The sequence below is a fragment of the Mastomys coucha genome, unplaced genomic scaffold (genome assembly GCF_008632895.1).
Source record: "Mastomys coucha isolate ucsf_1 unplaced genomic scaffold, UCSF_Mcou_1 pScaffold20, whole genome shotgun sequence".
NCBI classification, from domain to species: Eukaryota; Metazoa; Chordata; class Mammalia; order Rodentia; family Muridae; genus Mastomys; species Mastomys coucha.
Genome location: NW_022196903.1, coordinates 117,685,596 through 117,697,283, shown reverse-complemented (window position 1 = coordinate 117,697,283; position 11,688 = coordinate 117,685,596). Strand labels below are relative to the sequence as shown.

Here is an 11,688-nt window from a genome sequence, read left to right as displayed (position 1 = left end):
CGCTTTATGCTATGAGGGAATGGGGCGCGTTCAGAGTTGGAAAGGTGCCTTCAACCCCCAGTTCCAGGCCCTGTTGCTGCCACCTCCACGGGAAATGCCCTTTGGTCTTCCGAAATCGCAAAAAGTTTGTTTCCCTGAGCGCGAGGCTCAACATCTCAACTGCCGAGCCACTGAGGCTGGACGTTTGAGTCCCCGGAACCCCTTAGAACATTGCTACAAGAACGGAGAACCGTCAGAATATCGAAACACCGGGAGGTGGAGAGGCGGACGGAGGGGAAGGCGGAGCAGCAAGGGGCCGGGCTAACCATGGCCGAGGGCGGGGAGAAGGAGGAGTTCTGCTTCAGAGCTTTCTATATAAGTGGCCAGTGGCGAGAGCCGAGCACTTGTACTGACCTTCAGAAACCTGAGTGTGGTACAATGGCGCCTTCCAGGAAGTTCTTCGTTGGAGGCAACTGGAAAATGAACGGGAGGAAGAAGTGCCTGGGAGAACTCATCTGCACCCTGAACGCAGCCAACAAGCGGGAAGACACCGGTGAGCTCTATTGTGGAAGCGGCCGCGGTGGCGGGGTGTGGGGGTGGAGGGTCGGGCGTGGCACCACCTGCACAGTGTCTGAGTGGATCTGGGTGGTGGCCTGGGGACAAGGGCCATTTGGTGTCCGGGCAGCACAGAGACTTGCTGAGGCGGAAAAGCATTTAAATTCTGCCTTGGGTTTGTGGGGACCCAAAGGGGTTCTTGGGGTGGGGGCAGGGTGCAAAGAAGGTCGCCCTTGGGAGTGGACCGGAGCTGCACCAGCTAGGGTTTAGGGTCGAGAAGAAGAACCAGTGTCCGGTTGGATTAATCAAGAAAAGTGGCACGTGTCCCCCAGATTGTGAAGGAGGAAGCTGAGCTTGCGCGGGCTCTCAGCTACCTGCCCCCTCGGCCTCTGGCTCCGTGCGTCTCTGCACGTAGCCCGAAACTCCTCCCCGTGCCGCCGCATGCTTCGGCTTCTGAACTGGAGTCGTCCACATCCCTTCCCTTCACAGCATGGGCCACTCCTGCCTTTCACCTTAGGCCCCTAGCAGATGCCAAAACATGCTGAGCCGCTGGGGAATGAAAAAAAAAATTCCTACAGCTCTTCTCATACTGGAAATAGGAAAACGCAAGGTCTCTGCGGGTTACTAGTCAGTTCCCTGCTGCTCACGACACTATCCTCCATCCCTCTACCCACCTAAATCAGAGACCCTTGAGAAGGACCAAAGAGTATTCTCTGATCATCTATTTCCCAAAGAGCCCATTACAAGCTCCCGCAGTTGACGTCTTCTTATGCTAAAATCCTTACCGGGCTGGATGTGTGGGATGGGCTATTTTAGAAAGGGGTTACCCCCGGAGAGTGCTGAGTCTAGGAGATGCCCAGTCCCAGAATAGCCTGAGGAAATTAGAGCCACAGCTGTTAAAAGAGCAGAGGGCAGGGTAAGGGCCGTGGCCAACCAGAGGCATTAGGAAAGCTCTGATATTGGTAGAGGCCTAGCCTGGGCTGTGTAGTGGACAAAGGTCAACTTTCTGGACTGAAAAACGAAGGAAAGTAGAACCAAGAAAGTGAATGCAAAGACCGGGAGCCTGAAGAGGGAGGGCTTTCTCTGATCTCATCCTCAGAGGTGGTTTGTGCACCGCCAACCGCTTACATCGACTTCGCCAGGCAGAAGCTGGATCCTAAAATTGCTGTGGCTGCACAGAACTGCTACAAAGTGACCAACGGGGCCTTCACTGGGGAAATCAGGTGAGATGGAGGCAGAGCGGGATGTTGAGGGAAAACCTTCCTTGTGGGCTTCTTGCTGAACCTCGGTGTTCGTGTGTTTAGCCCTGGCATGATCAAAGACTTAGGAGCTACCTGGGTCGTGCTGGGGCACTCCGAAAGAAGACACGTCTTTGGAGAATCAGACGAGGTCAGTAAACAAGAGGGGAGAGAGGCGACCCTTTCATCCTAGGGGGGTACCTTACCTAGTATTTGTCCTTCAACAGTTGATTGGGCAGAAAGTGAACCATGCCCTGGCAGAGGGACTCGGAGTGATTGCCTGCATCGGGGAGAAGCTAGATGAAAGGGAAGCTGGCATCACTGAGAAGGTTGTTTTCGAGCAAACCAAGGTCATCGCAGGTATCTCTGGAGACGTGGATCTCTGAGTCCTAGCAAAGGCCACATAGGATGGAGTGGGGAGGTCGAAAGGCCCGCAGCCTGCCTGAATCATACTGATCCCAGGGGAAATGGGACGACCTGCATGGTTCTTGTTACTGTTCCTACAGAAGGCTCAAACCCCACTTTCAAAAGCCACTAGGGTCTGGTGAAATGGCTCTGTGGGTAAAGCCTGAAGGCATGAGTTTGATTCCTCCAAAGCCACATGATAGCAGAGAACCAGCTTCTGCAAGTTGTCCTCTGGCCTCATATGTGTACCATAGCTTGTACATGCGCGCACACACACACACAGATGCATGCATGCACAAATTTTTTTTAAAAAAGGGGAAGCCCACCAGGAGCTGCAGGCCATAACTGTTGTAACAGGAGAGCTTGGCAGGTCAGCTCCTTCCTGTTCACTCTGCTCTCTGCTCTCTGCCCTACAGATAATGTGAAGGACTGGAGCAAGGTGGTTCTGGCCTATGAACCCGTATGGGCCATTGGGACTGGCAAGACTGCAACCCCTCAACAGGTAACCACCCAGGAGCTACTCAGCCTGTCTTGCATTAATAGACTTGGACAGCTGTGGAGCCAAGCCCCTTTAGAGACAGAGGGCAGACAGAGGGCCGACAAACTCTCCAAGGAGAGTGAGTGACTTTGCCAAAAAATGTTCATTCCAAGCCTGATGGGATTGGAGCCTTGCTATTCTCTGATCCTGGGGCTTTTCTGGAAACTAAACTCTATATGAGAACCAGTGGTTTTTACTCATTTGTTTGTTTTTTGAGACAGGGTTTCTCTATGTAGCCCTGGCTGTCCTGGAACTCACTCTATAGACCAGGCTGGCCTTGAACTCAGAAATCCGCCTGCCTCTGCCTCCCAAGTGCTGGGATTAAAGGCGTGCGCCACCACTGCCCAGCTTTGTTCTTAGTCCTTGAATGACAGGAATGAGCTTGTTTACTCTGCCTCCTCCTCCTAGGCCCAGGAAGTCCATGAGAAACTTCGGGGATGGCTGAAATCCAATGTCTCTGATGACGTGGCTCAGTGTACCCGGATCATTTATGGAGGTGAGTGGCTTTGGCTCTAACCAAGGCAGAAATGGGCTAAGACTGAGGCTGCCTTGCACAGGGAGGTGGGGCTTAAGTGTTCTGATCATAGCCCTGACCAAAACCATCGTCTTTTTCCTGTTACAGGTTCTGTGACTGGAGCAAACTGCAAAGAGCTGGCAAGCCAGCCTGACGTGGATGGCTTCCTCGTGGGTGGTGCATCTCTCAAGCCTGAATTTGTGGACATCATCAATGCCAAACAATGAGCACTGCCCATCCCTCTACCTGCCTGCATAGCATGGACTAGTTGCCCAGAAGTTTAGTAACTGCTCCCACCGGTCACATGCTTCCAATGACATCATCTGCCCCATCTTGTGGCCTAATCCACACTGTACCCTCCTGAGCCATTTACACCTCCCCATAATGGTTGGGACCAGGCCAATCCCTTTACCACTTACAATGGGTAAGATCAAGTATGTCACCAAGGTAGCTGGCTTCCTGAGGAGGGGAAGGAGTAGAACTGATTGTCCCTTTGGGCCCTAACAAGTGAAATCGCCTTCCATTGGTTTGGGATGGAGACTCAAGGTTGGAGCATAGGAAGTGGACTTTGTGTCACTTTGGCCTTGGCTCTAGCTTCACTCCCAAGCCCTACTGGATGTCTGATGCAGAAATTCAGAGCTTCGGGGTCTGAAATAATACATGAAGGCCCGAGATCCTCTGACTCTCCCCTCCCTCCCAGTGCCGAAGCCCTTGTATTGTGTTTGTGAACCATCCCATGTAAGGGAAATAAACACCTGGGCCTAAGCTTTGTGGTTTGTCATAATTTCTTAAGACTGTGATGCGCTCTAGCCTGGGGTGGGGGTGGGGGAGTGTTGCTTAAAAAAACAAACAATAATGACACAGGTTCTGTGACAAACATCTCAATTTTTTACTTCAAAAACCTCTTTTGTCTGAGGCTGCCACAGCCTTTAGTATCACTTCTGTGTCTTGCTCCTGTGAGAAGGGGAGGGAAAGGGTCCAGCCTCCTCTTCTCAGCTTCACCTGGTTTTAAGTTGTCTAGGCCAGCGGTGCCTTGGTACCTCTCCACCATGTCCCCAGGGTAGGATGCCAGCACACCTTTGTGCTACAGGGTCATTTGTAGAGCAGGTAGCGCTTCATGGCCGGGGGCAAAGGCAGACTGGATATTTGAGCCAGCCGCTTGTCCCCCAGAGCGTGGCGCACACACAGGCGGCTCAGGTGCAGAAGGGACTGCGGTTCCTCTGCTGAGAGACAAGGAAGACAAGGTCAGTAAGCAACTCCAGCCAGGCATCCTTAAACTCTAAGGTCTTGCTCAGCCTCCCTTATTTCTTCCTCCATTTCCACCTCCATCTCAGCTGAGGGAGACCCAAAGGCTCTGAATTTGTGCATCACACTCAGTAGGGCTTGGGGAGTGAAGCTAGAGCCAACGCCATCAAAGTGACAGGAAGCCCACTTCCTGTGGTCCAACCATGAGTTTCCACCCCAAACCATTGTCAAGAGTGGTAATCCTCTCCCCACACCTAGTCCGGATCTCACCTCTTCTTTCGCCCAGGTAGCGGATGCGGACCTGGCACTGGCCCCAGACAGCACTTACAGAGGGATAGAGGGTCCTCCCTTTCAGTCCACGGAAGGCTGGTCCCAGGTACGTGCCCCCAATAGAGTAGCCCAGAGTCCCCTCCTCCATGTCCAGAACCACCAACAGTCTCTCTGGCACCACTAGCTGCTCACCCTGAGGTCCGGCTGGGTACTGGGGGGCCTCGAGGCCCTTGCTCTGATGATACAATTTTCCCCGCCCAATATCCCAGCCCCAGGACTCGCTGTTGCTGCCCAAAAGCGCCGCATAGTGGTCAGCCTGCAGCGGGGCGAGGGCGGTGGCCACGCCCACCACGGCGTGTGTGCCCCTTTGCTCTAGGGGCCAGCTGATCTCCCAGGCATGCAGACCTCTCGAATAGCCCCGCTTTCCCCGGACTCCATCAGTGCTCTGGGCCACAGGGCGCCGCTCAAAGCACAGACCCCCTTCCTTGACATCGATGTTCTCGGAGCAATCCTTGGGGTTCCAGCCGTGGCACCGTTGGGCCCCTAAGTCAGGAGGGGGAGCAGACAGGAGCTCTTCCAAGCCCTCGGGAGGAGAGAAGTCAGAGTACAGAGCCTGCGAGGTAGGGGTGCTGCTGCTGCCCCTGGCCAGGGCCGTCTGGCCCATGAGGGTGAGCAGCTGAAGAACTTCTCAAAACAGGCTTGCTGGGGCGTCTCTCTTTTGAAAGTTGAGCTCCGGATCGTCCCCTGGAGTGACAGAGAAAGAGCGGACTGTTAGGCGCAGCGTCCTTCCCTAGGGCTCCCATCCGTTCACAGGTGTATGCCAACCAGCCCTATCTTCGCTTGGTCCCCCAACCTCACTCTGCTTTCACCCCACCTGTGTTGTACCCACCCCCCCCCCAGCTTCTCACGAGTTCTCTCCCTCAGACCTTACCTAGACCGTCCCCTTGCGGTCTGTGGGTCTCTAACTCCCGGCCTCTACCCCGCACCTCACTGGGCTCCCCCTAGCCCGCAGAGACCTCTCTGGAAGTACAGATTGGAAAGGCTAGAAGCGCCCCTGACCAGCAACTGCTTCCGGCTCCAGCGGGGCGGCGGACGCCGGCCTGCGCTCCGCCCCTGGGCTCTGTAGACTACTATTAACCCTATCGTCACCTCCCGGACCACGCCCGCCACATCACTTACCGCCGTGAGACCCCACCGGCTGCAAAGAATCTAGGCAAAAAATATGTGATGACTCCAGATGTGGACAAGCGCGCATGCTTTGGGGAGCACACTCTGAGTGGGTAACCCCTTGTCCCTCCAGGACTCCCTGGCGTCAGACTCTTCAGCAGTTTATTTTTCCGAAGCCACCTGACAGCTGCGTGCCCCACCCTCCCCCCCATCCCAGACTAGAATTAACCCTTTGATGACGTCATCACCTTGGATTCTCTGTGTATGTGTGTGTGTGTGTGTGGAGACTTCTCCACTGGAGACCTTGGCGCTGCCTGAGCAAGTTGTTCCTGAGGCCCTAAGATTAGCGAGAGGCCTCGACACCCTTCCTGAACAACTGCTCCGGTTCCCTAGGGATTGGGATCATTCCCTGCGGCTCCCTATGTTGCTGATAGTCATTGAGCCTCCAGCTTCAGTCTCCTGAGTAGTGGGACTACCAGTGAGTACATTGTCTAGTGGATATGTGCTTTAAGGGTTAGTTCTGAGTGAAGTAAGATCACTAGCTGCATTATCACGGAGAGATTGCAGTTGAAGTTTGATCTCCTCAAATATCTATTGATAACAGTTCAAAAATCCCATAATGCGCCGGGCAGTGGTGGCGCACGACTTTGAACCCAGCACTTGGGAGGTAGAGGCAGGCGGATTTCTGAGTTCGAGGCCAGCCTGGTCTACAGAGTGAGTTCCAGGACAGCCAGGGCTATACAGAGAAACTCTGTCTGGAAAAACGAAAAAAAAAAAAAAAATCCCATAATACTACAGGTAATTTAAACTTCTGTGTGTGTATGAGAGAGACAGAGACAGAGAAAGGCACTTAATCTGTAACCTCTGCTGGCCTAGAACTCCCTATATAGACCAGGTTGAACTCAAACTCACACTGATCAGCCAGCCTCTACCTCCTGAGTGTTGGCATTAAAGGTGTGTACCTTGTGCCCAGCCTAATTTTAACGTTGTTGTTGTAGTTTGTGTGGTTTGGATGGGTTTGAAATAGTCTCTTGTAGCCCATCCTAGCAGGACTGGCTCTGTAGCTGAGAGCCGGCCTTGAATTCCTGTTCCCCTTAGCTCGACTTTCAAATGCTAGGATTCTAAGTATGAGTCACACACACAGCTAATTTTAACTTTTTAAAATTCTGATGTGAGGCTGCTGAAATGGCTCTGCAGTTAAGAGCACTGGCTACTCTTGCAGAGTACCCAGTTCAGGTTCCCACACCCACACAGAAGCTCACAAACGTCCATAAGTTCCAGTTCCAGGGGGTTGATGGTTTCTTCTGAACTCCACATGAATGTAGCATACACACACTGTGCTGTCTAGTCTTGTGTCAACTTGACCCACAAACTAGAGTTATCTGAAAGGAGTGAACCTTCATTGAGAAAACGCCACCGTAAGATCTGGCTGTAAGGCATTTTCTTAGTTACTGATGTGGGGTCGGGGTGGGGAGCCCATTGCAGCAGTGCCATCCTTGGGCAGGTAGTCCTGGGTTCTAGATGGAAGCAGGTTAAGCAAGCCATGGTTGTATATATTTAAAACCCACACTACTGGCCCTAGTTTAGTAAGCCAGCTTTTCTTCCAGACTGGTTTTTCCTTTTGGTGTTTTCGAGACAGGGTTTCTCTGTGTAGCCCTGGCTGTCCTGAAACTTGCTCTGTAGACCAGGCTGGCCTTGAACTCAGATCCTTCTTCCTCTGCCTTCCAAGTGCTAGACCCAGCTTCTTCCAGATTCCAGATGAAGTGGTCGGGCTGCCTTTGGATGGGTCCTGTTGTATGGAGACAAGGTACCTTAGTGCATTACAACCTAACTGAAAAAAACAAAACAGATCTAGCCTTCTAAGCCACACAGAGAGAGCCTGCACTGGGCTCACTGGAACCCAGTTCAGTTTCCATCTGACAAGCATGCCACACCCTGCCCTATTGAACCAGACCCCTGCTGAGTTCATGTGCAATGTATGTTATAAAACTAAATCTTTTATTTTCAAAATAGATTATTCCAGGGGTTTTTGTTTGTTTGTTTGTTTGTTTGTTTGGCTGGTTTTTTGAGACAGGGTTTCTCTGTATAGCCTTGGCTGTCCTGGAACTCATTCTGTAGACCAGGCTGGCCTTGAACTCAGAAATCTGCCTTGCCTCTGCCTCCCAAGTGCTGGGATTAAAGGCACGTGACACCACTGCCCAGCGATTATTCCAGTTTTTACAGACTTATATGGAAGGCTTAGATTCATCTAGCTTCAGCCTTGCCAGAACTAAAGGGCTAGTAAAATGGGGTGTTGTGGAGAGGAGACTAGAACACCCACTGAGAGACGTCTTTATAGGACGGAGAAGCTCCAACAGTGAAAGCTCAGCAATATGGTTGCCTAACAACGACAACACCAAGTGACATGCCACCGAGGAGGCGGGAAGTCTCACAAGGCCCCACCCCTAGATGAGGAGCTGCAGGCAATTAATGGCTGCTGAGAGAGAATCGGTATTCCTCAGGGTTGAGTTCTCTTATTTGAGCTTTCCAATACCCAGTACTCAGTCCTAAAAACATACATTGGAGCAACATTGAATGGACTCAGCAGGCTGCATTTATATGTTTATATATATTAACAATGAAAAACAAACAGTATTATGTAATATGTAAAGCAAACCACAAACGATCAAATCCGAAAAGGAAGCCTATTTTCCAAACTCACCAATAAGGATGAAATGGCAACTGGGCTGAGGTTGAGAAACCTGGATTACTGGTCGCCATAGGCCCCGCCTCCGACCCCGCCTCCACACCCTTGGTGCTAGTCCCGTAACCAAGGCAACACACTGGCAGGGTGGGGGTGGGGAAGCTGACTCATGCAGGCTGACGGTCACGCGTGGGCTCACAGTGTGCGCTGCGGCAGCCTGGGGGTCTCGCACGCCCCACCGAGACTGTATACGTGCTAAATCCTCAGCCAGTCTTAGGGATCCGCCACTCCGGGCTTTTCCCTTGCAGCTCGTGCTTTGGGCGTTAACACTAAGGTCTGGAATGTTCCACCAGAGAAAACCTGGATCTAAGACTGGGAGAGGCGGGGTGGGGTTGTGGGTGGGGGCTTGAAAGCCTGTGGCTAAGGAGCAGCTCTAGGTCGGGCTGGGAAAGGCCTTTTGGAGGCGACCTGACCGAGGAAAGCCTGAGGGGTAAGCAAGAGTTACAGGAAGCCTGGTGTGGTGACTCACGCCTGTAATCGTAGCTATTTAGGTGGCCAGAAGGATGATGGAGAGCTTGGAGCCAGCCTGAGCTATATACCAAGACCCTAGCTAAAAACAAAACAGAATCATACTGAAAATTTTTTATTTACTGCAAACGGAAGAAAGCTTGAATGTAGGGAGACGAGAACCTGGACCCAGAATGGTAGAAAGGAGGGGAAGTTATTAGAACCCCTTAATTGAGGCTTGACTTACGCTAGTTTGTGTTTAAGACTCTGTTGTGGCAGCCCTGATAAAATGTTCTCTTGCTCTTCATTTGCCCACCTTCCTGAAGTAAGGACTTTCCACAGGCAATGATTTTGTTGTTTGTTTGGTTGGTTGGTTTGGTTTAGTTTTGCCCCAACGTCTGAAGGAGACAGCTCAGTTTGTGTTAGAAATCTCGGGGTGGGGTGTGGGGTGGGTAGAGCAGAGGGCTTGCCCGGTGTAGGTCAATGGGAGGGGGCTTGCCCAACGGGTAGTAGACTTGCCACTTGGGGGTGGGGGGCTCAGGACAAGATCCAGAGACCCCACCTTCCTTGAGGATTTATAGGCAGTGGTGGGAAATGACAAAGGTGTCTTCTGTGACATAGACACTGGTTAGCTGCAAATGCCCCTTTAAATAATTTCTCATGCTCAGCCCTATGAAGTAATGCTAAGGAAACCCATTAGATCAACAACCACCCCAGTTCTGGAATAGAGAGGAGCACAGCCATCACAATAGCCCACCCTCTTAAACTCTGCCAACTCCAAGATTAGTCACCAAACATCTTAATTTACCTAACAAAATGTTTTGTAATCTTAGCATGGAAGAATCGGAGGCTAGGGGACCAAGATACAGGGCAGCCTGGGGTACCTGTCTCAAAGCAGTAGTTGACTGAAAACTTTCATTTTTTTCTTCTGCCCTTTACATTAGCCGTCATCAGACACACCAGAAGAGGGCATTAGATCCCACTCCAGATGGTTGTGAGCCACCATGTGGTTGCTGGGAATTGAACTCAGGACCTCTGGAAGACCAGTCAGTGCTCTTTAACCCCTGAGCCAGCTCTCCAGCCCATGCCCTTGACATTCTCCTCGGCCTCAGTTTCCTCCCGATGAATCCTAGTGAGGGTACCTTCCTGGCTTGCTGTTTCATTGTGACCATCCGCCAGGGATTCTCCAAAAAGACAGAGGAGCATTTTGTTAGTAAGAGCAAATCCAAATGGAGGGAGGGTTTTCAAGGATTACTCTTTAAAAGCACCATAAAGGGACTGGAAAGATGGCTTGGTGGCTAAGGGCACAGGCTGTTCTTCCAGAGAATCGGGGTTTGATTCCCAGCTTCCATATGGCAGCTTAGAGCCATCTGTAACACCAGTTCCAGGGGGATCTGATGCCTTCTTCTCACCCCAGGGGGCACTAGGCACATGTGTAGTGCACGGACATACATGCAGGCAAAACACTCATAAAAGGTTTTTTGTTTTTGGGTTTGTTTTGTTTTGTTTTTTCAGGACAGCCTTGGCTGTCCTGGAACTCACTCTGTAAATTAGGCTGGCCTTGAACTCAGAAATCTGCCTGCCTCTTCCTCTCAAGTGCTGGGATTAAAGGTGTACACCACTGCTGCCCAGCTATAAATCAAAAAAAAAAAAAAAAAAAAAAAAAAGCCAACTGTGGTGCAAATTTGTATCCCAGGAGTCTGGGCTATGATCTGGTAATCTAGTGAGACCATGTCTCAAAACAAGAAAAGGAGCAAAGAGAGGAGGGTTTTTTCTTTCTTTTTCATCAAAGAAAGAAAAAGGAAGAAAGGAAAGAAGGAAGGGGGAGAGGGAGAGGGAGGGGGAAGGGGAGAGAGAGAAAAAGAGAAAGAGAGACAGACTGGCAGCACACACTTTGGGGAGGTGGCTTCAGAGATGGTTCCATAGTTAAGGGAGCTTGTTTCATAATCGTGAGGACGAGAGTTCAGATCTTATGTGCTCTTCTGGAACTCAGGTCCAACCTAGAATGAATGTTTTCTTTGATCATTAACTTGTCTCAAGCCTGTTTTTATTGCTAGTACAATTAAATGCTTGTAATGCATGAAAGCTCACTGTATTCCTTTGCAAATGTATGCAGTCCTTGCCACCCTGTGAGGGGCATACTCTATTCTTGATTCTGACTTTAAACTAACTTTAAACTTTCTATAAATACCCCAACTTCCCAAAATTATTTAAATCAAACTAACTTCCTAAAACTACTTAAATAAAATCAGGAATTCCATAAAATCATTCACCTAAACAGCATTATCTCTTAAAAGTTCATCTTCAGCCAGGTGGTGGCGCTTGCCTTTAATCCCAGCACTTGGGGAAGCAGAGGCAGGTGGATTTCTGAGTTCGAGGCCAGCCTGGTCTACAGAAAGAGTTCCAGGATAGCCAGGGTTACACAGAGAAACCCTATCTCGAAAAAAAAAGTTCATCTTCTAGCCAGGCGGGTGGTGGTACATGCCTTTAACCTCAGCACTTGGGAGGCAGGGGCAAGGGGATTTCTGAGTTCGAGGCCAGCCTGGTCTACAGAGTGAGTTCCAGGACAGCCAGAACTACACAGAGA

The 11,688-nt window shown here is 51.0% G+C and overlaps 3 protein-coding genes and 1 long non-coding RNA gene across 7 annotated transcripts in view; 2 read left to right on the top strand and 2 right to left on the bottom strand.

Moving 5' to 3' along the window:
• The first annotated feature begins 32 nt into the window (after positions 1-32).
• Positions 33-3,994, top strand: Tpi1 (triosephosphate isomerase 1). Its single transcript, XM_031383367.1, has 7 exons — positions 33-532; positions 1,634-1,757; positions 1,839-1,923; positions 2,000-2,132; positions 2,594-2,679; positions 3,124-3,211; positions 3,338-3,994. Exons 1-7 carry the CDS (start codon positions 307-309, stop codon positions 3,454-3,456), a joined length of 861 nt encoding a protein of 286 aa, XP_031239227.1. The 5' UTR covers positions 33-306; the 3' UTR covers positions 3,457-3,994.
• Positions 3,995-4,094: 100 nt separating this feature from the next.
• Spsb2 (splA/ryanodine receptor domain and SOCS box containing 2) lies at positions 4,095-6,125 on the bottom strand. Of its 4 annotated transcripts, none has more exons than XM_031383369.1 (3): positions 5,924-6,125; positions 4,745-5,488; positions 4,095-4,452 (listed from the first exon to the last, which is right to left on the bottom strand). In XM_031383369.1, the coding sequence occupies exons 2-3, from the start codon at positions 5,406-5,408 to the stop codon at positions 4,322-4,324; spliced, it is 795 nt and encodes a 264-aa protein (XP_031239229.1). In that variant the 5' UTR covers positions 5,409-5,488; positions 5,924-6,125; the 3' UTR covers positions 4,095-4,321. The 4 variants fall into 4 exon arrangements, with proteins under 4 accessions (XP_031239229.1, XP_031239231.1, XP_031239228.1 ...); XM_031383371.1 differs by lacking the exon at positions 5,924-6,125 and adding an exon at positions 5,676-5,852 and having other exon boundaries at positions 4,095-4,449; XM_031383368.1 differs by lacking the exon at positions 5,924-6,125 and adding an exon at positions 5,676-5,851.
• Positions 6,126-6,200: 75 nt separating this feature from the next.
• Positions 6,201-11,688, top strand: part of Lrrc23 (leucine rich repeat containing 23) — a 30,762-nt gene continuing 25,274 nt past the window's right edge. Inside the window, exon 1 of the mRNA XM_031383363.1 lies at positions 6,201-6,389. The gene's annotated coding sequence lies outside the window, so the exon portion shown is untranslated. The remainder of the gene's footprint in view (positions 6,390-11,688) is intronic.
• LOC116099578 lies at positions 7,290-8,915 on the bottom strand. Its single transcript, XR_004122304.1, has 2 exons — positions 8,613-8,915; positions 7,290-7,700 (listed from the first exon to the last, which is right to left on the bottom strand). It is a non-coding gene; the product is annotated as an uncharacterized LOC116099578 (long non-coding RNA).